The 21,984-nt window shown below is 43.4% G+C and overlaps 1 protein-coding gene across 3 annotated transcripts in view; it reads left to right on the top strand.

The window, feature by feature from the left end:
* Gria1 (glutamate ionotropic receptor AMPA type subunit 1) overlaps positions 1 to 21,984 on the top strand; it is a 319,050-nt gene that overhangs the window by 174,661 nt on the left and 122,405 nt on the right. For all 3 annotated transcript variants that reach the window (XM_032913974.1, XM_032913973.1, XM_032913972.1), the window contains exons 4-5: positions 439 to 623; positions 10,924 to 10,977. In XM_032913974.1, coding sequence (XP_032769865.1) covers positions 439 to 623; positions 10,924 to 10,977 — 239 coding nt within the window. The remainder of the gene's footprint in view (positions 1 to 438; positions 624 to 10,923; positions 10,978 to 21,984) is intronic.

The following is a 21,984-nucleotide window of genomic DNA, read 5'->3' as shown; positions in this document are numbered from 1 at the left end:
CACTATTCATGTTGCCACTTGACTCTGGAAGAAACCAAAGTCCACACAAGCAGTGAGCCCATTGAAGTAAGCCTTTAAATGTGTTTTTAATCAACAGTCCTTCTACTGTCTGTCATGTCCTACACACAGAATACAAGAAGAAGAAAAAAACAGGTGCTTGCTGCTGTGGCATTCAGATACACAGGGAGCAGGAAGTATGCTTGCTATAGAAATAGAGTAGATGACAGTAGTGGCCTCCTAGGGAAATAAATATGAATAGTGGTGGGTGCACAGGGCAAGTGGGTATAGACAGCGTCAAGCATCCCATGGAAGTGCATGCAGAGAGATAGCCAAATGTGCCTGCTGGAAGTAGAGGTGGGCTTCATTGAGCGCGAGCAGACTCGGATGTTACCTGTGAATGCTGACGCTGCCATTTCTCTGTCCTCCCCTCCGCTGCAGGCCTGTCAGTCCTGCAGAGAGTCTTGGATACAGCCGCAGAGAAGAACTGGCAGGTAACGGCTGTCAACATTCTGACAACCACCGAGGAAGGATACCGGATGCTCTTTCAGGACCTGGAGAAGAAAAAGGAGAGGCTGGTGGTGGTTGACTGTGAATCAGAACGCCTCAACGCCATCCTGGGCCAGGTAATGAAGGCAACAAGGACCACAAGACGGGAGCTGGAGATAACTGGGGAGAAGATGGGTGTGCTGCTCCTGTGGGTGCTAGAAATGGGGGACTAGAGAGGGCTCCTGAGGAAGTGAGACTTGATGCCTTCCAGTTCATAGTCTGTGAGTCCTAAAACTTCCATATGAGACTTAGTGAAGTAGCAAAGCCTATGGGAGCCTTGCTACAACACTTCAAGCCATCCTTACACTGACTGACCAAGACTTACTTCTTGTGCTCTGATTTTAAAGTTCAATTGCATTGTCTCCTAGAACTTACAGAGCCAGGGCTGCAGACAGATTCCTATGTTCAGCCTGAGGCAGTGTCACTCATAGATCCAGCATTGGGCAGCACATGGCCTTGGCCAGCTGACCTATTTTAAGGGCCATCTCCTTCTCCTTTCTTGGACAATTTCTGCCTCTGGGAGTAGGAAGGATCATGTATCTTATGAATAGGTTCTGTAACCTCAATGGCTTCAGCCAACCAACCCTAAACTGTTTTTGCTCTGGTATCAGAATTGGAGAAAGCACCACATCCCCGCCAGGAATGCCTTCGTGTAGATCACTGTCTTTTTGAGCTGCATTTGTATTTTTGGATGAACTAGCAAGGAAGAGGCTCACAGTTGTGTCTGAACAGTGCCATTAAATGAAAGACAGGCTTTTAAAGTACTTGACAACATGACAAGGCTAGTTAATGGCTCTCAAGACCCTGGGCCCCCCACGGGGAACGCCGCCACCAGATCAGCTATTCTGAATCTTCCACAGCAGAGCAGGGAGGACTTTGAAAGCTGTGGGCTCTTTCAGTCATTAACCTTGTGTGTTCTGCAGTGTCAAGTATGGATTTGGGGTTTGCTCTTGAAGAGAAACCAGCACAAAATTGTTTCTATGGTGACTGAAGTCCTCTGGCTGTACTCAGGTTCCTGAGTGCTAATATCCAGGTGGGGTGTGGGACACAGTGTAGAATAATGGGTAAAGGCAGAGTTTCTACAACCAGCTAGGGTTAGGCTTCCAGTTTTTGCTAGTTTGCTAGTTTGGGAATCTGTTCCCATCTTAAATCCCCACTGTAAAGCAGAGATTATGTTGACTTCCTCTAAAAAGGCCTTTATGAGGACTAGAAGGGCCAGGACATGGAACGTACTTAGGTCTGCCCACAGGACATGATGCGTGGAAATTCTGCCCATTGCTGCTATTCTTAGTGCCAGCTGTGCTGGCTTCATGAGTCATTTCCCTCTCTAATGATCAACGGGTTTATCCGAGAGATAGAAATAAAGGGTCCTACTCTGCAAACCTGGGGGTGGGGGAAGAGCTGGGATGGGAGATGGATGGCTTTGACATGTCCTTTCTAGAAAAGTGGTTTGTCCTGAGCAGTGTCATGCTGCCATTTTCTGAGTGCTCACAGCAGAGAGAATGCACTTGATTAGACTCTTCCATGTAGGATATGCGTCCTTACACAATGGATCCCATAGCACCTATCAAGTCCCCTGTTATAGAAGAGGAAAAGGTTTCTGTCTGCTTGTTACATTTTTGCTTTGTTCTTCAAAAGTCTCACAGCTAACATAAAAAAGAAATCAGGCAACTGGATTTGGTGATATGGTCCAGTGTCTTCAAAATGTCGCTTTCTCCAGGGCTGAAGCAATGGCTCAGAGGTTAAGAGCATTAGCTGTTCTTGCAGAGGGTCCGGGTTTGGTTCACAGTCACCAAATGGCAATTACAGTCATCTGTACTCTAGTTCCAGGAGACCCAGCTCCCTCTTGGGCCTCCAGGGACATCAGGCACACATGTGGTGTGTGCCATACATGCAGGCAGAACACCGTGGGCATATTTTTTATTATATTATAAAAAGTATTATAAAATACAACTTTCTGAAGTTAGGGATGTGTCTCCATTAGAAAAGTACCTGCTGCATAAGCATGAGGACCCAGTTCAACGTCCATCACATACCCACAAAGCTGAATGGGGTGACGCATGTTTTTAATCCCAGTGCTAGGAGTTGGGGATGGGTAGTTGATCCCTGAGGCTCACTGACTAGTGACCCTAGCTTAACTGGGGAGTCCCCTAGGTCCCAGATTTCCAAAACTAATCGAGAAAGAGGCTGAGGAATGACACCAAAGGTCAAATGTGCAAATGCGCATGTGTGTGTACACCCACTCACAGGAACATGCATACACACACACACACACATACACAGACACACACACACACATACATATTCATATGCATATACACACAAAGACAACATGGAACCCAGAATACAGTTTTCTTACTTGTACATCTATGGCTACTTCCTCTGTCAAGAACAAATATTTATTTCATCAGGAAGTGACTCATTTGGCAACTTTTTTACATTGTTGTTTATAAACACTTTAAATTATTTCATTCTAATAGTCTAAAAACAGAGATCATTCTACTAGTTCAAAAACAGAGACCATCATTGTGAAAGGCTCCTTGAGGCCGCTTGATTGATAGCTTGTGCCCACATTTTACAGCTGACGGTGAAGATAACTATTATATATAAAAAGAGACATGATAGAGGAGCATCAGAAATCATGGGGGGGAGGGGCAGGATGGCTAAAAAGTGAGGAGAAACAGAAAGACAACTGAACCAACAGGGAAGAATGGAATACAGCCCGCCTGCCTAGACGCTCCACAATAGGGGGAAAAGCAAAGATAAAATATGAAAATATGAAAAGGAACCACAGCACTCTACCCCAGGAAAAACTTATGGCTTTCTGAAGCCTTCAATACCACAGTTTTTGAAGCCTCAAATTAGTTTTGGTTCTGGTGCAGCCCACTGCTCCACCAGTGGCCAGGAGTGGAGAGGGGCTCCAATTTTCTACTCCTTGAGTATCATGAGTTGTGATTCATACTGTCTAGAAAGGAAATCTATTCTTTAGGACTGAACTACCCTTTGACCCTGATTACAAACAAGAATTACTTGGAGCCCAGGAGCAACCAGCCACAACCAGAGTCCAGAAGAAGATTGGGAGGAAAGGAAGGCCTGATGTCAACATACCAAGAATTTCAGGCTTGGTTGACACAGGGACGAGTGTAGTAGATAGCCTTGCCCTTGGTAGCTAGAAAGGTGAGCTCATCATTTGAGAATAATGGCAAAGATGTTAGCTAGCCCTGAGCTTGTGGCGCAATCTCTGTGCTGATCTAACGCTCTGCTGCAATGCTCACTGAAGACTCTCAGGTTCAAAGTGGAGTAATTAACCTTCACAGCTTCATCCTACCAGTAGCATGTTTAATGCTGAGCTGGTTTTGAAGGAACAAAAACTGACCTGCTGTGTGGATCTCGATCGCTGTGTTTGCATCTTCTTTTCAACACACATGGGAGACACCCGTTGGGCTAGAAGCTAGAAGCTACAGGGTGTACAAACTGGAATATCAGCAGCCGCAGAGAATCAGCCCAACTGATAGACTTAGAGTACACAAAGGAATCAAAGGGAGAAGGACATCGTCAAGCACAGGAGTACAGTACATCATGAGAAGAATAGATAAAATTCCAAAACTCTGGTGTGAGTAGGGGACAGAGAGAAAAACACACAGTGACTGATTGGACCAGGAACACAACCAAGAAAATCCAAGAATCAGCAATAATAATAATAATAATAATAACAATAATAATAATAATAATAAATCTCCATAATAACTCTAAATATAAATAATCATAGTCCTTTAACTAAATGAAAACTGACTCAACCCACTTAATAAAAATATAATGAATATTCAATAATATATTGTCTATCAGAAACACTATCAAAAGACACAGAGTGGAAATGATAGGAAAGAAGCCAGTACACCAGGAAAATGGGTCATTCTTGTATGTGATAATGCAAAGCTAAAACCAGGCAGAGGAAGTAAAGGTCACTGCCATGTTACTAAATGAACAATCCGTCAGGAAGGTATGCATCAAATCTTGGTGCACACAGTTCATAGAAAAAGCACAACTGGTCAGAAGTGATCTGATAGGGCATAAACAACGATGCCAACTGACTTCAGATCCCACTCAGGAATAAGTAGATAATTTTGTTTAAAAAAAAAAAAAAACAACAAATGAACTTCTAAATTAAGTTGTGCCATAGCCAGAGACTTAGACAAATACAAAACATTCTACCCATCAGCTACAAAACAAGTTCTCTTCAACAACCCATGCAAGCTCTGAAATCAACGATATTTTAGGCAAGAAACTAAGTTTCAACAAAATAATCAAATGCATTCATTGTAGAATAGCATATCACAGTGAAATAAAACTAAAATTCAAAAGGAAAAGCATGACATAAACTATAAAAGAACGAAGAGTTTGTATAATACAATCTCAGATCATCAGTGCTTTGTTGAGGGAAGCAGGGGGAAATAGTTTCTAAATCCTAGAATCAAATGAAAAGAAAACAGAATTTATCAGAAGCCTTGGGCTGCAGAAGTATAGTTATCGGTCATTTCATTAAAATTTAAATTTCAGATTAATAACGATACACTTCAAAGTTTAGAACAATAGAAACTATGGAACCTCAAAAGCAGTGGAAATAAGTAACAAAAACCAGAGCACCAATTGATAGTGAAGACTAAAATAACACCACAAAAGGGAGAAAGAAGGAAGAAGGAAAGAAGACAAACAGACATAAGTTTAGATTTTTTAAAAGAAAACAAAATGAACAAGCCCTTCCATAAACTAATCAAAAGAGACTAGAGATGGACGACCCACACCAGCAACAATGGAGATGAAGGGGGGAGGGGCATTCTAACAGACACCAGTGAAATCCAGAGGACGGCTAGAGAATACTTAAAAACTTGTGTTCTGAACATACAGAAAATCTAGAGGAAATAACTGAATTCCTAGAAGCGTATGACCTACCCAAATTAAATCAAGACGGTAAAAACAACTTCCTCAGATCTGTATTAAACGACAAAAATAGAACAGCAGTAATGAGTCACCCAACAAAGAAAAGCCCAAGACTGGAAAGGATCACTGCCAAGTTCTATCAGATCTTTAAAGAAAAGCTCCCAAAACTCTTCCATAGGCTAAAAAGGGAAGGAGCATAACCAAAGTCATTGCATAAAGCCAGTGTTACTCCGACATCACAGCCAGATATGCATATACTGGGGGTGCAGGGGATGGGGGAGGACAGAGAGATGGTGAGGCTGACTAAAGACTAATTTCCTTGACAAACATCAAAAATTCTGTGGTTACCTGCATAAGATCAAGCTAAAAGCCCAGCATAGATGGGGAGGTGACCTTCATGTGCCACCCTTTACTGAGAAGCTACCTGTAGTTGAAAGTTTTCGGGAGAGACTCATTCTTTTCTGAGGATGTAGACATTGATAGAGTCTCCACACTCCAGTGGGTGGCCCCACGCGGTGCACAGATGGACAATTCTAACTGGACTTCCATGGGTTACATAAATAAATAAAAAGACGTAAAGTTGTGAGAGGGTCATGTTGGCGGAGATATGGAGGCAGTTGAGAGGAGCAATAGGGTAGACCTGACGATATCACAATTCGTGTTTTACGTGTATTAAATTCTCAGGAAAAAAGAAAAATTAAATGTTTTTTGGTAAAGTGATTATAAAACTAATTTAAAGCCACATTAAAAAAGATCAGATAGTATAATCAGGTTGGTTTCTCTCAGAGGATGCAAGGATGATTCAACATATGCAAATCAATCAAGGTAACACAGCACACAGAGAGATGCACGGACAGAAGTAACATGATCATGTCAATAGAGGCAGAAATAAAATCCAGCATCCCTTCATCATAAAACCCCCAATGAAATTAGGAATGAAAGTAAGATACCTCAAAACAATAAAGGCTTCCCTGACAAACCTACAACCAATGTTGTACATAGTGGGGGTTGCAGAAAGCATTTTCTGTAAAGTTGGGAATGAGATGGTGGTGGTATCCACTTTCTTCATTCATTTTAAATACAGTGTTTGGAGTCTTGGTGCTATAAAGCAAAAGAGAGAAATAGAAAAAATACAAAGTAGAAAGAAATACATCCAATTATCTCTATCTGCAGACAACATGGACCTGTACTGAAAAGAATAAAGATTCTATTAGGAGACTCTTTGATCTGATAAAAATATTTCAACAAATTGTAAGGATGAGAAAACATACAAAGTCAATAGCTGTTCTATACATCTATAATGTACTTGCTGAAAGATGAATTTTAAGTCCCATTTATACTTTCGAAATAAAAATACATAGGTATTAGCTCCCCTGTCATTGCTGTGGTAAAATATTCTGACAGAAAACTCAGGGAAGAAAGAGTCTATTTTAGACCACAATTCCAGATGGATGGACCCCTGTCGTGGAGAGGAAGGCAGGGAAGGCATAGCAGCAGAAACAGGAAGCCAGATGATCACACAGCAACTGCACACAGGAAGCAGAGAGCAGGGAGTAAGAGGAGGCTATAATGCTCCAAAGCTCACCCACAGTGTGGCACATCCCCCAGCAACATTACACCTACTAAAGACTCCATGGCCTCCCCAAATAGCATCGTCAGCTGACACCAAAGTGTTCAAACACATGAGACTACGGGAACATTTCAAACTCAAACAGAAACAACCCAGGAATGAGCCTAACAGGGAGTTAAAAGGCCTCCATAATTAAACCTCAAAACATTGATGAATAAATGAATAAGACAACTAGAGATGGAAGAGACCCTCCCTCCCCTCACTCATGGGTCAGCAGAATTATAATGGGCAAAGAGCCGCAAGTGACTTCCAAAGCCAGCACAGTCCCCATATAAACTCCAATGGCCCCCTTCGTAGCAATAGAAAATGCAGCACCTGGTCTCAAATTACATCATAGGGCCAGAGTGGCCCAACCTTCATGGTAATGGCACAAGAACATGACAACTAAATGAAACAACATTGAGGCTCTAAAAATAGACCCATGCCACCTAAAGTGTGGTGCCAGAAACACACATCAGAGCAAGAGCAATCTCGTCAGCCAGGGGTGGCTGGGAAACTAGATTCCACAAGTAGACAAATCGTGTGGGAGATCTCTCTCTCTCTCTCTCTCTCTCTCTCTCTCTCTCTCTCTCTCTCTCTCACACACACACACACACACACACACACACACACACACACACACACAGAGTAAAAAATAAATAAACTCAAAATAGATCAAAGACCTTCATTCACTTAAGACCCCAAACTCTGAATCCGCTAAATGGAATTGGAGGGAAAACTTTTAAACGTAGGGATTGCCCAAGGACTCTCTGTAAAGAGCCCCCAGTAGGTTAGGGCCTGACAAACGGGGTTGTGCACAATTAAAAATCTCCTGGACTTCAAAACAGACAATTAGCAAGGGAAGAAAGAGCCCCCAGAACAGGAGAATAAAACCGTTCACTATTTATCTGCTAGGAGATTAAAATCCAGAACGTACAAGGAACACATAAGGCTCAATACTAAAAAACAAAACAAATCATCCGATCAATAACGGCAGCATTGGAGCGAACAGGCTGTTCTCAAAAGAAGTATAAATAACTAAGAAATGGGCGGAAATCTGTTCAACATTCTTAGCCATGAGGGAGAACAAACCAAATTCACACTGAGTCTCTGCTCGCTCCAGTCAAAATGGCTAAAACTGTGCTGGTGAGATGGCTCCGGGGGCACAAATGCATGGAGCAAAGCCCAGACATGCAAACTCGAGTCTTGGAAAGTGCATGGTGGGAAGACACAACCAACATCTCCTGCAAGTTGGTTTCTGACCTGCATATGCACACACCTGTGCACAGATACACACAAAATACACAAGCGTGCACTAACACATAAAGATTCTTTCTTGGATAAAAAACGTAATAGCTGAGATGAGGAAAGCAATGCTGGGTAAGAGGACTCATGCATCTGAGTTCTGGCGTCCAGGAAGCAAAGGCAGGCAGTTTTCTGTAGGCTGGAGGCCAGCCTAGGTCACAGAGTGAGTTCTAGGCCAGCCACAGCTACATAATGAGACCCTGTCTTGGAAGACAAAAGAAGAAAGGAAACAAATACTACACCTGCTAGTAGTAAAAATTCATTTAAAAAAAATAAAGAAAGAACAAGGCACACACTACTTGTGGGATGTCAACCAGCCGGCATGACTATTCCTCAAGATTTAAAACTGAAGTACAATACTGTCACACCGAATGCACCTGTGATTGTCACAGAGATGCAGACACTGTGCTTAGTCCAACATTGTTCACAGTAGCCAAGGTGCCCAGCAACAGATGAGTGAGTGAAGAGTGCGCTGTATGCACCAAGGAGTTTCACTCAGTCTGGAATAAGAATGAAATCCTTTCATTTGCAGAAATTGGTCAGAACTGGAGGGTATCCTATTAAGTGAGGAAAGGCAGGTTCAGAAAGCGAAGTACTACAAGTTTCTCTCACAGGCAGAATACAGATTTTAAAACATAGAAATGTATAACTTCAGGGGCTGGAGAGATGATTCAGTGATTAAGAGCACTTGCTGCCCTTCTGATTTCCATGGTCACTGCACGCGAGTGATGCACACTTATCCATGTAGACACTCGTGCATAGTATAAAATAAAGATAAATTTATATAAATTTACATTGATATGGAAATAAATAAGCCCGAAATATCTATGTATATAGCAAAGAGGGTTATTTGGATAATTTTCTTTGCCAGTGTATAAGACACTAAATGATATAATCCAATCACTGGGGACAAAATAAATTCGAGGTGCGAGTCATCCAGAAGCTCCCAGGGCCATCCATCACACCCACCTGTTTTATCATCTCTGTGGTGTTTATGGCCTGCTGACGTCTTCTTCGTTCATCTATTTATACATTTACCATCTGGCTTCCTCCTGAAATGGCAGCTCAGCTCAGCGAGGTCACTGGAACCTTGCCTTGCTATCTGAGCTACGGTCCAGCACATTACCCAGTGCTTAACATGAAGTCTGTGTCCAGTGGGTGTTTGTTGAACCAATCACAGAAGGCTGTAGATAGGGGTGAGGTGAGAAGGTATCCAGAAAACATGCAGAGAGTTGGGGAGACCTGCAGGGGCCATTCATGTATAGTCCATGGATAAAGAAAGTCCAAAGAACATTCACTGGTGATAAGGTTCGTGAGGTCACTGAGGGGAAGGACCCTACCCTCACAATACCCTTTTCAGTAAGTGACTTTGCGTCCATTTACCTGTGTCCTCCTCACTGTGGGACGCCTCCCACACCAAATACCTTATTCTATCCCCTGTTCACTGTGCACCAGCTTCATGCTGTTAGGGTTTGATAACTACTTTTGAGATAAAAATGAGTCAAAGTAATAAGTCAGCCATTGGATAGGACCAGCATGGAAGCCACCATCAGGTCGAGATGCACGCGTCACTCTTTTATTGGTCCAAAGTCATCTTCCATTGATTTTCCCCCTGCTTCCTTCTGCATTCCTAGGTTGCAAATTTTTTCCGTAGCTACACTCCCTGAACGTCATGGGCTCTGAAATATCTTTTATTTGCTGTTTTGTGTTTATTGGAAGCTGAATGGGCTTTTGATAAAGGTATCTCCTTGTTGAAGAGACGGCAAGCCATTTGACAAGGAAATGGAAGAGTAATGAAGACTTATTAATAAAACCGTCCCCTTGGTGGTTTCTGAGCTCCAGTGTCTGGAATCTCAGCCTCACCACTATTCCAGTGTGAGAATCGTGTGAGCATGCATTCAATTATTCCCCACATAAAAAAAATGTGAGCCGTTATTCGCATACATCCAATTAAGGAGATGTCTGAATGTGGGTTTTAATAACCTTGAGAATTTATTCAGTTAGGCCAGGAGCTTGGGTACCTCTCATATATTTCATGTCTTGTTGTAGCAGTACATGGGGAAGAGTCATCAAGCAGGGTATACAAACCCAATTCGATGATTTTAAAAAAAAAGGAAAGGAAGAAATAGATCAAGTTAATACCAGGCTTGCCGTGGCCAGAACCAAGGTGGGCGACCTCAACCGTTCCTCGTGAGTGGTGTGTCAAGCAGTCCCGGCAAACCCAGGGAAGCTCTCTCCATAAATATTTTCCTGACTTCAAGATAATTTCAGAGAGTCAGCATTTGCAGTGGGGTAGGGGAGGGGTTGGGGAGAAGAGTCAAGGGTTAGAGTGTTTACAGTATAAATGTGAGGGACAGAGTCCTGAACCAGGACACCTGCATCACCCACCATCGGTGCCTGGTACGGATGTTACAGACCTGTGTGCTCAGGACAGAGAAGGCATGTTGTAAGTAGCCGGTGGACACTTCTTTTGTCACTGTAGCTGTCTGTGTGACTGATGAGTACCCTCCCATTTTGTCTTTCAGATCGTGAAGCTGGAAAAGAATGGCATCGGGTACCACTACATCCTCGCCAATCTGGTGAGTTAGAGCAGGACAAGCGGGCTGGTCCTGTGCTTCCCACACCGGAGCCCAAGCTTGCCTCACACTCACCTGATGTGAACCATGAGGGAGGAAGGGGGCAATTCACTAGGACATCGCTACATCTCAGAGACACCAAATCTAACTTTTCCTTCCATCCTTCTGCTCTGGTTTCTTTTTTTGTTGCTGGGGGGCCAAAACATACCTTGTCAAAAAGTAATTTAAGGGATGGAGGATGTTATTTCAGCTTACAGTTCCAGGTCGTCATCCATCCATCCCTGTGGGGAAGTCCAGGAAAGAATTTGAAACAGCTGCTCATTTCCCATCCAGGCCAGAACAGAGAGAAATGGATGTAGGGCTGACTTGCTTACGTGTGCTCAGCTCAACTTCCCCACACATTCAGCAACCCCTCCCCCATTTAGGCACCCATGCCGCCCACCGTTGGTTGGGTCTTCCCACAGCAATGACTTGATTAAGAAAGAATCCCTCACAGATGTGTCCAGAGGTCAAGCCAATGCAGGCAGTCTCTCGCTGAGACTCTCTTTCCAGGAGACAACTATGAACTCTCTTCCTGTGTCAAGTCGACAGCTGAATCTGACCATGACAATGGTCACAGGTCCCCCTTCAAACTGCAGCGCACTGCCCATTGGGAGATAGCTTGCTGGAGGCTGGAGTGCAGGCGCTTATCCCTCAGTCTAGCTCCCTCTTAATAGCTCTGGCTTTAGGAAATCACCACATCTGGCAATGGACATTAAATGTCTGGATCCAACTGGTTTTGAACTTAATGGTTGTTTTACTACTCGAGAGTTCAGACATTTAAATCATAATTAGGCTAAAACTGACAAATCTTTAACCAGGAACTGTCTTAGGGTGTCTGTGTTAATATCAGTTTAGAGAGCTTTTTGGGTTTTTTTTTTTTCTTTTTCATTTCATATACAGTCTAGATAAGCTGTGTCTTAAAAATGTTTTCACTTTAGCACACTGCAGCTGTTTATTGGGTGCCATTATTTTACATGCCACAAAGATGGCTGGGTGTTTCAAATCTTTACATACCCTGCATCTGTGTAAGTCGGCTTCGGCAATTGTCTTTCCTGTCAAGTCTAATTTTCCTGTGTCATGGTTTCCACTTTTATCTTTTATGTCATGAGTGTTGATTCTTCTAGCCCTTAGCCTCCATAGTCAAACGCAATATTCATTTGTACTCAGACCCATAGTTTAGAGACTTTCTTAAGATTAAAATCCATAGACTACACAACACCACACACTAAGTTACAGCGCTCAACTATACAGTTCTGTGTAAATTTGTGGGGGTTGTGAAGCCATCACACCTTCATTTTAAACACTCCACCACCACCACCCCCAAAAAACCCCATGCTTGTCAATAGTCATTACATGACTCACTCTCCAAGCTCCTCCAGCCCCATGCAATCACTAATGTACATTCTATCTCCGTGTATCTCTTTTGTATTGCCAGACAGTAGTTCATTATAGAGAGCCTGTTTTGCACATCCATTACACAGCTGATGGACTTCTAAGTCATTATCATCTCGGGGCTGTATAAAAACTGCTATAAAAACACCTGTGACATACACCTAGGCAGGGGACTGCTGGGCTGTGTGCTGAAGTCTGTGCTTAACACTATCATTGACTCCACAGTTCTTCCCCAAAGTGACTGCAGCTGCCATCAAAACCTGAACCCATAGCACATACAACTATGAATCCATTTCCATTGATGTTCACTCCTTGTTCAAAAGTGTCTTCACTGTCCTTGTCTGTCTTAACTTTTCATGTTCCATTCAGTCATGATGTTTACTAGGTTTTAATCTATAAGAAAAATTTAAATGCTAAACTTACTGAGCTAAACATATAGCCATGTTCAGTTTTAGGGTATCTTGCTCTGAGTGATGGAGAGAGAGGGGTGGGGAGAGGGAAAGGGGGAGGGAGAGAGAGAATCGGTATTTTATACTATACAGTGCAAAGACATCATTAGTTGAATTAAGGCACATGGTCTGTGTCTAAATGTGGGGTCCAAACATCTGTCTAACCCTTAAATTCTGCCCTGCCTGCTCGACAGCCTTAGCCTGGCTTTCCCTCCTTCTAGCCTCTAAACTTTCCTTGCCTTGGCTGCCCATTCAAAGTCAGGGTTGGAACTCAGAAGGGCTTAATGGGAAAGGTTAATTTAGACTTAGGTGTCAATGGCTAAATCCATCATCTTTTCAAGATGTTTGCATTTTAATGAATGATGTCTGTTTGGAATCTTTATGGGGAAGCCAAACATCTCACCCATAAAAGACCATTCACAAAAATAAAATTGTTCTTTAGAACTAAGGAAAACAGGGGATGGAGATTTAGCTCAGTGGTAGAGCGCTTGCCTAGCAAGCGCAAGGCCCTGGGTTCAGTCCTCAGCTCCGGAAGAAAAAAAAGAAAAATAAAAAGAAAGAACTAAGGAAAGTTGTGATATCCTTCATATTCCAGATCCACAATGCTGAATGGGACCATGGAAGTCAGTTCCACCAGAATCTCTGTTACTTGTAGGAAAACAGAATCATCAAGGGAGTGTGGTTCAGCCAGTATCGTGCAGCAGTAAGCGGTGTTGGTAGGCTAACGCCAAAGTTTAGTGACAAAATCTGCTGTTCTAGGACACCGACTGCTTGGGAAGGCACAGAACATGAGGCATGCACAGTTACCTCTGTTCAAATCACAGAAACTATCCACTGTCCTCAGAGCCTTTGAAGGAAGAACCCACCACCAGCCCTCATCTGTCACCAAGGGACCCCTCAGCCACAGCATCCCTAAGTCAGACCCTCAGGATACCCTATCCTTCTGATCCACATTTTTTGTCTTCTGACCTAATGAGTTCTCAGATCCTCACAACTGCCACTAATCGGCTACAAATTGCAAACACCAACCAGATAGGAAAGACTGGCGTGTTCCAATAGATTAGCTGATAATTAGGCTTCAACGTCCTAATTAATTCAGTTTGAAACATGGTAGAGGATGTGCTCAGTTTCCTTTCCCCTTCAGAGGAATATCACGATTTATAAGATGATAATTTTTAGAAATTCAGCCACATAATTAGCCGGCTGCTGCATGGAGATGGCCCTCTTCTTCGGGGCACGGAAGCTAGGGTGCAATTATAGATTAAGGAACAGAAGCCCTTCGGAAAGAATGAGCCTGATTCGCAGTCCTTTCTACTGGGTCAGAAGGTCTGGGCTTCAGAGCAATCCCCAGCAATCTTCCCTCTAGTCACTTGGGAGAATGCTGTGGGATTCAAATCCCCAACAGTGGCTTTCAAAGCTGCCTGAGGGAGGAGGGAAGGAGAATAGATGGACGGAAAGGCTTACAAAGAAGGAGTCCGAAGGATCTAAACCGTGCTTTGTGCCCCGATGTCACTCTCGCTTGGCAAGCTTTCTGCTAGCCACCAAGCCTCAAACCTCAGTTTACCCATTTGTCTGTTAAAAATAGTAGTCCTCTATCTTCTTGTGGTTGTCATCAGGAAAGGACCAAGTGTATTGGCTGATGATACCATGTCTTAAGAAGTCAAGTGGACCACACTGGTGGAAACCATTTCTAAAATATTTCTTTTATATTTTGAGATTATAATTTAATTAAATCATCCCCCTTCCCTTTTCCTCCCTCTAAATCCTCTCAGGTACCACTCCCTATTCTCTTTCACAAATAAAATATATTCATAGATACACCCTGATCAGTCATGTTACTTACATGTATGTTTTCAGAGCTGACCGTTTGGTGGTGGATAACCAGTCGCTGTGCTATTCTTCCACTCTCAGCCTTTCTTAGTGGTCTATATGGGGTTGAAGACTCCTGATCTTTCCCCATCTATGTTAGCATGTCTACTGCTGTGATCCTTGTTCAACTCATGCTTGGGCAGTCATGTTGATAAAACTTTACGGGGGTAGCTTCTGATATTCCTAGGAGATACAATCCCACAGCAAACTATTTGTTCCTCAGGCTCTTATAATCTCCATACTCTCTCTTCTACAATGATGCCTGAGCCTCAGGAGCGGGAATTCTGTCGTAGATGTATCCACTGGGACTGGGCTTCACAACTCTGCGTTTTGATTGATGTAGCTTTCTGTAGTGGTCCTCATCTTTTACAAATAGAAGCTACTCTGAGGATGGGTGAGGACTACACGTATCTATGTGTATAAGGACAAATATTTAGAATGTAGTTAATAGTGGCTATAACTTCTTGAAGATCCATGACTTTACTAAGCCTCAGTAGTTAGCTAGTTTTTCAGTACCAAGCATGACCTCCCTCTGTAGAATGGGCCTGAAGTCCAATTAGAGAGCTGTTGGTTACCTTCAAAGTATGCGTGCCACTAGTGCACGTATAGGGTTATTACACCATGTTGGTCCTTGTGGTTCATATGTATGTATCTTGGCTGGGTAGGACTGTTGATTGCTTTCTTCCTTTGGAAACCTGCATGGTGCCTTTTGATACCATGAAAACTAGTCTTCAAGGAGTGGGCTTTCAGATCAGTTCCACCTCTGGGGCCTCTGAGTCCTGCATCCGAAGTGCATGATACCTTCAGCAACAGGGACTTACCCTAGGTGAAAAACTCTTACTAAGAATTTCTTAGACTAAATCTACCTGTTGTGTATGCTCATGTATCACAAACATGTATGTATATGTGCACATACATGTTTATACACTTATTCTTCATTTACATCAGTGACAACTTAGATGAACATTAATGCAACACTGGACTCTCTCTCAAGTGAACTTGAACAATGCAGACCAGTGCATCACTACACCTTCACTTTCCCAAACCCATTCTTTTGAGATATAATTCTTGTTTTATACTATTTACCTGCTTAACGTAAATAGTCCATGGATTCTTGATAGGTCCACAGATTTGTACATTTTTATAATCAGATTTTTTAGAAATATAATACTTTTCTTAATTCTTTAAGAATAACATACAGTTATGCAATATGTTCTGATCATATTTTCCCCAATGTTTCTCCTACCTCCTACCGGCCCCCAGATGCACCCCTACCTCTCCTCCCCACCTTTGTGTCCTCTCCTGTTCAATATTTTAATAACCTACAGAGTCTAATTTATATACTATATATTTCTGGATAAGAGACCCTATACTGGAGCATGATTTACCAATCAGGAGCCATGAACAGACTTAAAGACTTGCCCCAGAAATCATCAGTTATTAATATTTCCTCAGCAATAGTTAGAGATAGGAGTTTTAAGCCCTTCCCCTGTCCATGCTGGAATATTGAAAGACCTGGTCTTGTTCAGGTCCTCTTCAGGCAACATCTTTGTGGGTACCTTGATCCTGTTTCACAGCAATCCTCCCAACCTCTGGTTCTTATAGTCTTTACACCTCTATAGATGGTCCCTGTGCTATCCATGTTCCACTCGTTCAGAGAACACATGTCCTCTGCACCTTGGCCAGTTGTGAGTTTCTATGCTAACCACTGCCCACTGCACAAAGCAACTTCCTTTTCAAAGTCTGTGATCTGCACTGACCAATGGGTAAAGACTTTAGAGGCCAGTCATTTAGCAAATAGTAATAGGTTATCCATGGTGCTTAAAAGCTCCCCAGCCTTGAGTTCTTGGCCAGATTTACAATTTCAAGCATGTGTCTCCTCCCGTCCACCATCAGTTTAAAGTGTCTTCATCATATGACTGAGAGAGAACTCTGACCATTGGCCATCAATCCACACCTCACCTTTGACTCGTATCTATCTTGCCCTGCCACACCCCAGCTCAAGACAACCACATCCTCTCTCTCTCTCTCTCTCTCTCTCTCTCTCTCTCTCTCTCTCTCTCTCTCTCTCTCTGCTTATCTACTCCAGAAACACATTTCCACACTCTCCATCTAAGTCTGATTTTATATACTGACCCTCTTGATAGGCCCTTGCTGCTACCATTATAATGATCTCTTCAAATAAAACAAAGGTAAAATGACTTCCCCAGGGTCACCACATTTATGAAAAGCAGGGGATGGGCTTCACATTTCACAGAAGCACAAAGTTCATGTTCTCACTACTGCAACCTGTGACACTTGGGCATATAATAGTTTGGGGAGACAGGTGTAGGAGCAATCCCCATCAAGAAGGTGGAGTTCAGTGACAGCAATAAATCCAGAATGCAAACTCGGTGGAGTGTCACTCAAACAATCCCTTCTAGTCTAGAAGAAGCTGAGAAAGGAATGGTGGGCTCTGGCACATGCTGACTTTATGAGGATCTTCAGATCCAGGGCAGCCAGCCATTTATTCAATATGGCTACCACTAACTACAGAGGCATTTAGAGTCGAAAGTTTTGTCCATACAGAAGCTAGTTCATACCCCCAGCTTAGTTTCCTCAGCCTGAGAAGAAACTGTTCTTCAGTCTCTTGCTCACCCACACTGAGGAATCTGGAGGGTCCTTCTGTAAGCCCTAGCTCACCCACTCTCCTTCCCTTAGCACCATATGGGTCACATTTGCCTCAGAAGCATCTGTTGAGGGAGGCAGGTGGTACAAGCACTGATGAAAAGGATAGCTCTCCTATTGGAAAGACTTGGGTTTGATTTCTGGCTTGTACTTATCAGCTGACTGGCATTAGTCAAATTCCCTATACTCACTGAGCTTCTGTTGCATATGTCTAAAAAGAAATAAGAATATTAACTACCTCCTCCAGTAATACTATGAGAATTAAACAAGATGACGATTAGGAAGTGCTTAGAGTAAGTAATACATGACCCCAAATGGGCACTTAATGAGTGTAGGTAATTACCACCATAATTACCATTATCACTGCTGCCGTCATCATCATCATCATCATCATCATCATCATCATCATCACTAGTATTCTTATCTACAGATGAGACTCCATCTTTGAGGTCCCTCGGGCCCCTCCTACATCAAACTTCATATCCTAGTTATATGCTGCCGTAGCCCTAGGTACCTTTCACTTACCTTAATTGAGATTAGGAAAGCCATGCAGATCTGCATGATGCCTTCTTTGCTGTTACTCTAGCATGCATGAGGGCAGCACTTGGCCTATTTCATCTACTGCTGACTTCCCAGGGCCCGGAAGAATGAGCTGCAAAGAATGAGTTTCTTTGAAAAGTTACTGAAGAAAGGCAGGAAGGAGTGAAGAGGTGAAGTGTTGAGCTGGTTCCTCACGAACATTCGTCCTCATGCCTCACATACGTACAAACGACATTTTGTGTCTGATAAAATAAACAGAGAAGAGCTGGAGAATGGCTCGGGGTTTAAAACCTCTGTGTTAGAGTTTGGATCCCCAGAAACGGTGTGAGTGTAAATAGATGCGGCAGCCTCGGAAGAGGGAGCTGGGATCCCATGAGCAAGCAGGCTGCTAAGACAAGCCATATCCAAGAGCTCTGGGTTTGATTGAGAGACCCTGCCTTAACCTATAAGATGGAATAGCAATAAGATTTCTTCCTGCTATGAACCTCAGGTCTTCACTTGCACATTTATCTACCTGTTCACGCACCCACATACATGTGAGCCTATGAGCCCACCAACATGCAAACATGTATACATTAAAAAAATATTTCTGCAGAAAGGGCAGGAATGTGAATCTAGTTATGAATATTGTGAGTGATGGGTTGATGATGGGCAGGTCTTCTCACCCACTCCCCGGGAAGGGCCTGCCTTTCCCCATGACTTTCTCCTTTGCTCCATGACTAAGTGAAGTCCACTCTTTTGGTTCCTGGAATGGCGCTGCCTACCTCTAGGTTGACTCTTACTACCTCATGGCTCTGGTAGTCTTCATAACCTCTGCCAACAGGGCACGGCCTGCGTTCTGCTTTCCCTGCTCAGTTCTGGCTCTAGGGCAGTGCGTGCTGTCCTTTCACAGACCCACCTTGAACAACTGGAAATGCTTGTGACTGGCTCTTTGGTGTGTGTACTTTCAACCCAGATTTCTACCTGTGCTCTAGTTCTTTCTCCCAGGATGTGATTCTGACAACTGACTCAGCCATATGGAGTGGTCATGTCCCTTGCCTGGTACTGCTGGGCTCATGAAGGAAGCCCTATGAAGTACACACCTTCTCCACTCTGGCCCACAAGCATCCTAACCTTGTCCTCCGAATAGATCAGATAATGTTAAGAGGTGAGGGGACAATGTCTCTGACAGTTACACAGACCTACAGAAATCATCTGAGACATAAGAATATGACATCAGAGGAGAGGAACTTGGAAACTCCAGGATATCCAGGCAAGATCAAGACGAGGCAGCCACCACACACCAGCATGGGAGTAAAAAACTGCCCTCTACCTAGTTTCAAGAACCTGAGAGAGCTGGGACTGAAGATCCCTAAGAACTCTTGTCTAGCCAGTCCTTCGCTTTACAAAAGGGACACTCCTGCTTAGAGAAGCCACCTAAAAGTCCCTCAAAAGATGGGCTGGGACTGCAACCTGGAGTCCCTACTGTTATTTGATACATAGTTGTTCTCAGTAGGTTTCAAATTTACCATTTCTTTATATTTCCATCCATTTTACACCATGCATTCAGTGCATACCTTCTATACGAAGGCTTGTAAATGAATAAATCATCATTTTACAAAAATGCATTTTTCTACAAGTCCTGCCTGGCTTTCTCTGCATAGGAATGTTGAGACTATATAGGAAGATATTGGTTGAGGACCACCCAGTAATTCTAGATGTAAGAAATCACCTTGTGCCAAGTGAGATCAAAAGGTTGAACTTACTCTGAAGTTTGTTAGGTCAAGAGTCAGCTACAACCCCAGTCAGGGCAGGAGTAAGGTGATGGCACTCTCTGGAAGACAGAACAATCTCAGACCATGTAGGGCACCTCCAAGCCTTGCATCACCTCAGGCTGGGGACCCTTGACCTTTTATCACAAACTGTCAGCAGTTTATCCTATAGCTCAGGACTGAAAAACATCTGCTGATCTTGAGTAACCTTTATATTATTTCATCTGTGGTGGACATGTGCAGGATCAGCCTGCTTTTGAGTCTGCAGATATCCAAATATGCATGCAGTTCTCTTCCTCCCTGACTTCAAACAGCACCGAACAAGTCAACACTAGTGCTTTGTTCCAACGTGGATGGCATGTCTATTAGCTGACTTTTGTACAACTTTTCTGTTGATTGAGACCGTGGAAGCTTGTGTGTTACCAGAGATTATATGGGATAAGGGTGCCTTAAAGGATTGTCTTGTTAAAGTGGCTAAAATGGGGAAATGTGAAGATGTTTATGCAAAGACATGGATGTTTGAGGACACAATCAAGTCATCAGCTGAAGAGTATTTCACAGATTCCTTTTTATCAATATCATTAGCATACACCTGTGTGATCATAGAATTGTAGACAGAGCCAAAAGCACCCTCAGGAGAGAAGTCAGCTGGCCCAGAAGCTGCCTTAGGATCTTTTAGATGGAATCTTGGGAGAAGCCCTGTGTTTAAAAGCAAGGCTGTCCAGCACCATGCCTCTCTTCTTTTCCTTCCCACACTGCCATACCATGATGACCCAGCCCTGGGACATATCTTGAATGATTATTGATCTGATGGGTGTCAATAATTACAATTACGAATAAAGGGACAGAACCCTAGAACCTGACCTTCAAAAGACAGGGCAAGAAGTTAAGTGATTATCCCTAAAACTCCCTTCCTGACACTTTTATCTCTGACCCAGGTCACAATAAAATATGTACATAGAAAAGTCAATCAAAAGTTTTGGTCAGAATTGGTGCTCCCAAAGGAAGTCAAGAACAGAAGAGAGTTCTGTTTCCTCATCAATAAAAACCCTGTAACTAAGACACCTAGACTCCTGCACTTGGTCCAGGCACTGTTTGCAGAGCCTTGTTGGAGAACTTTGTGGTCTCAGTGTGCCTCCTCCTTGAGGAGCCTTCAGAAGAACCTCTGATAACAAATCCCACCAAATAATGGAGAAATAGAGGGCCTTGTAAGAGTTGCCTCATGGTGTCTCTTGGATCAATAAAAACCCTAACTGACACCACCCTGCACTAGGCACTGTTTGCAGAGCCTGTGGAACTGTGGTCTCTGCCTTTGAGGAGCTCAGAACCTCTGATAACAAATAAATATAGAAATAGAGGGCCAAGAAGCTAATGCTCCACTTGGCAGCATACATCAGAGGCACTGAAGTTAAGCATCCTCATCCTGGTCTCTGAGAGACCTCCTCCCTCATGGCAAACTGAAGCTTCCTGTCCCAACACAGCCGCCTACACAGGATGGGAGATGAATAAACAGGAAGGTAGGTGGCTTGAAGCCAAGCCCAAGAGTCACCTTACCCTCTCCCTCTCTCTCTAGCCACACTAGTTTGAAAGAAGCCAACCCCCCTAGGTTTTCTCATTCCCAGTTTGCAAGTGTTAACAAAAGGACCTGCTTCTGGATGTGGCTACAAGGTTTAAATGTGATCATCTAAGCACTGGCCTCAGGAAATGCCTGCTACCTTGTTTGGTTCAGGCTGACTCATGGGGGAAAAACGCAATGGCTGCTGTTATCAATTTAACAAAAGTCAGTCTCTCCTGAAATCTGACTGTTCATCTGTCTTGCTTGGCAGAGCCGTAGAGAACAAATTTCCCACCTCTTCCCCATGACAACCCTCCCAAGAGTCGAGCACATCCTTCGCCTACCCTCTCAGTCTTCCATTATGTTTCAGGCTAATCCTCTCCGCTCTTGCCAACCCTTCCTAATAGAAGGAGACTTCGAACTGTTACAGTCCTGTGACTGCTCTCCTCACAGAGCTGTCATCTGAGATATTTCCCTGACAATTTGGGGGAAACGTGACACGTTCAACCTGTGCCATTCAGAGGATAAAGTACAAGTTGGTCTTTTTATTTGGTCTGATGTTACCTCCTCTTGATGTCAAGGGGCTGGGATGGAAGGGCTTTCCCCATGAGCTAGTGCTGGCTTAATAAGCCTTCATCTCGATGCTGACCCTGAGCATTTTAGAACGTCCCCTCTCCTTTCTGTTGGATGTGATGCAAGCTCAGACAGGATGGTAAGGGCCAAACAGCAGGTGGATGACCCTCTT

The sequence above is a fragment of the Rattus rattus genome, chromosome 9 (assembly GCF_011064425.1).
Source record: "Rattus rattus isolate New Zealand chromosome 9, Rrattus_CSIRO_v1, whole genome shotgun sequence".
NCBI lineage: Eukaryota > Metazoa > Chordata > Mammalia > Rodentia > Muridae > Rattus > Rattus rattus.
The sequence above is the reverse complement of the archived record's forward strand: the minus strand, read 5'-3'. Positions and strand labels throughout refer to the sequence as shown.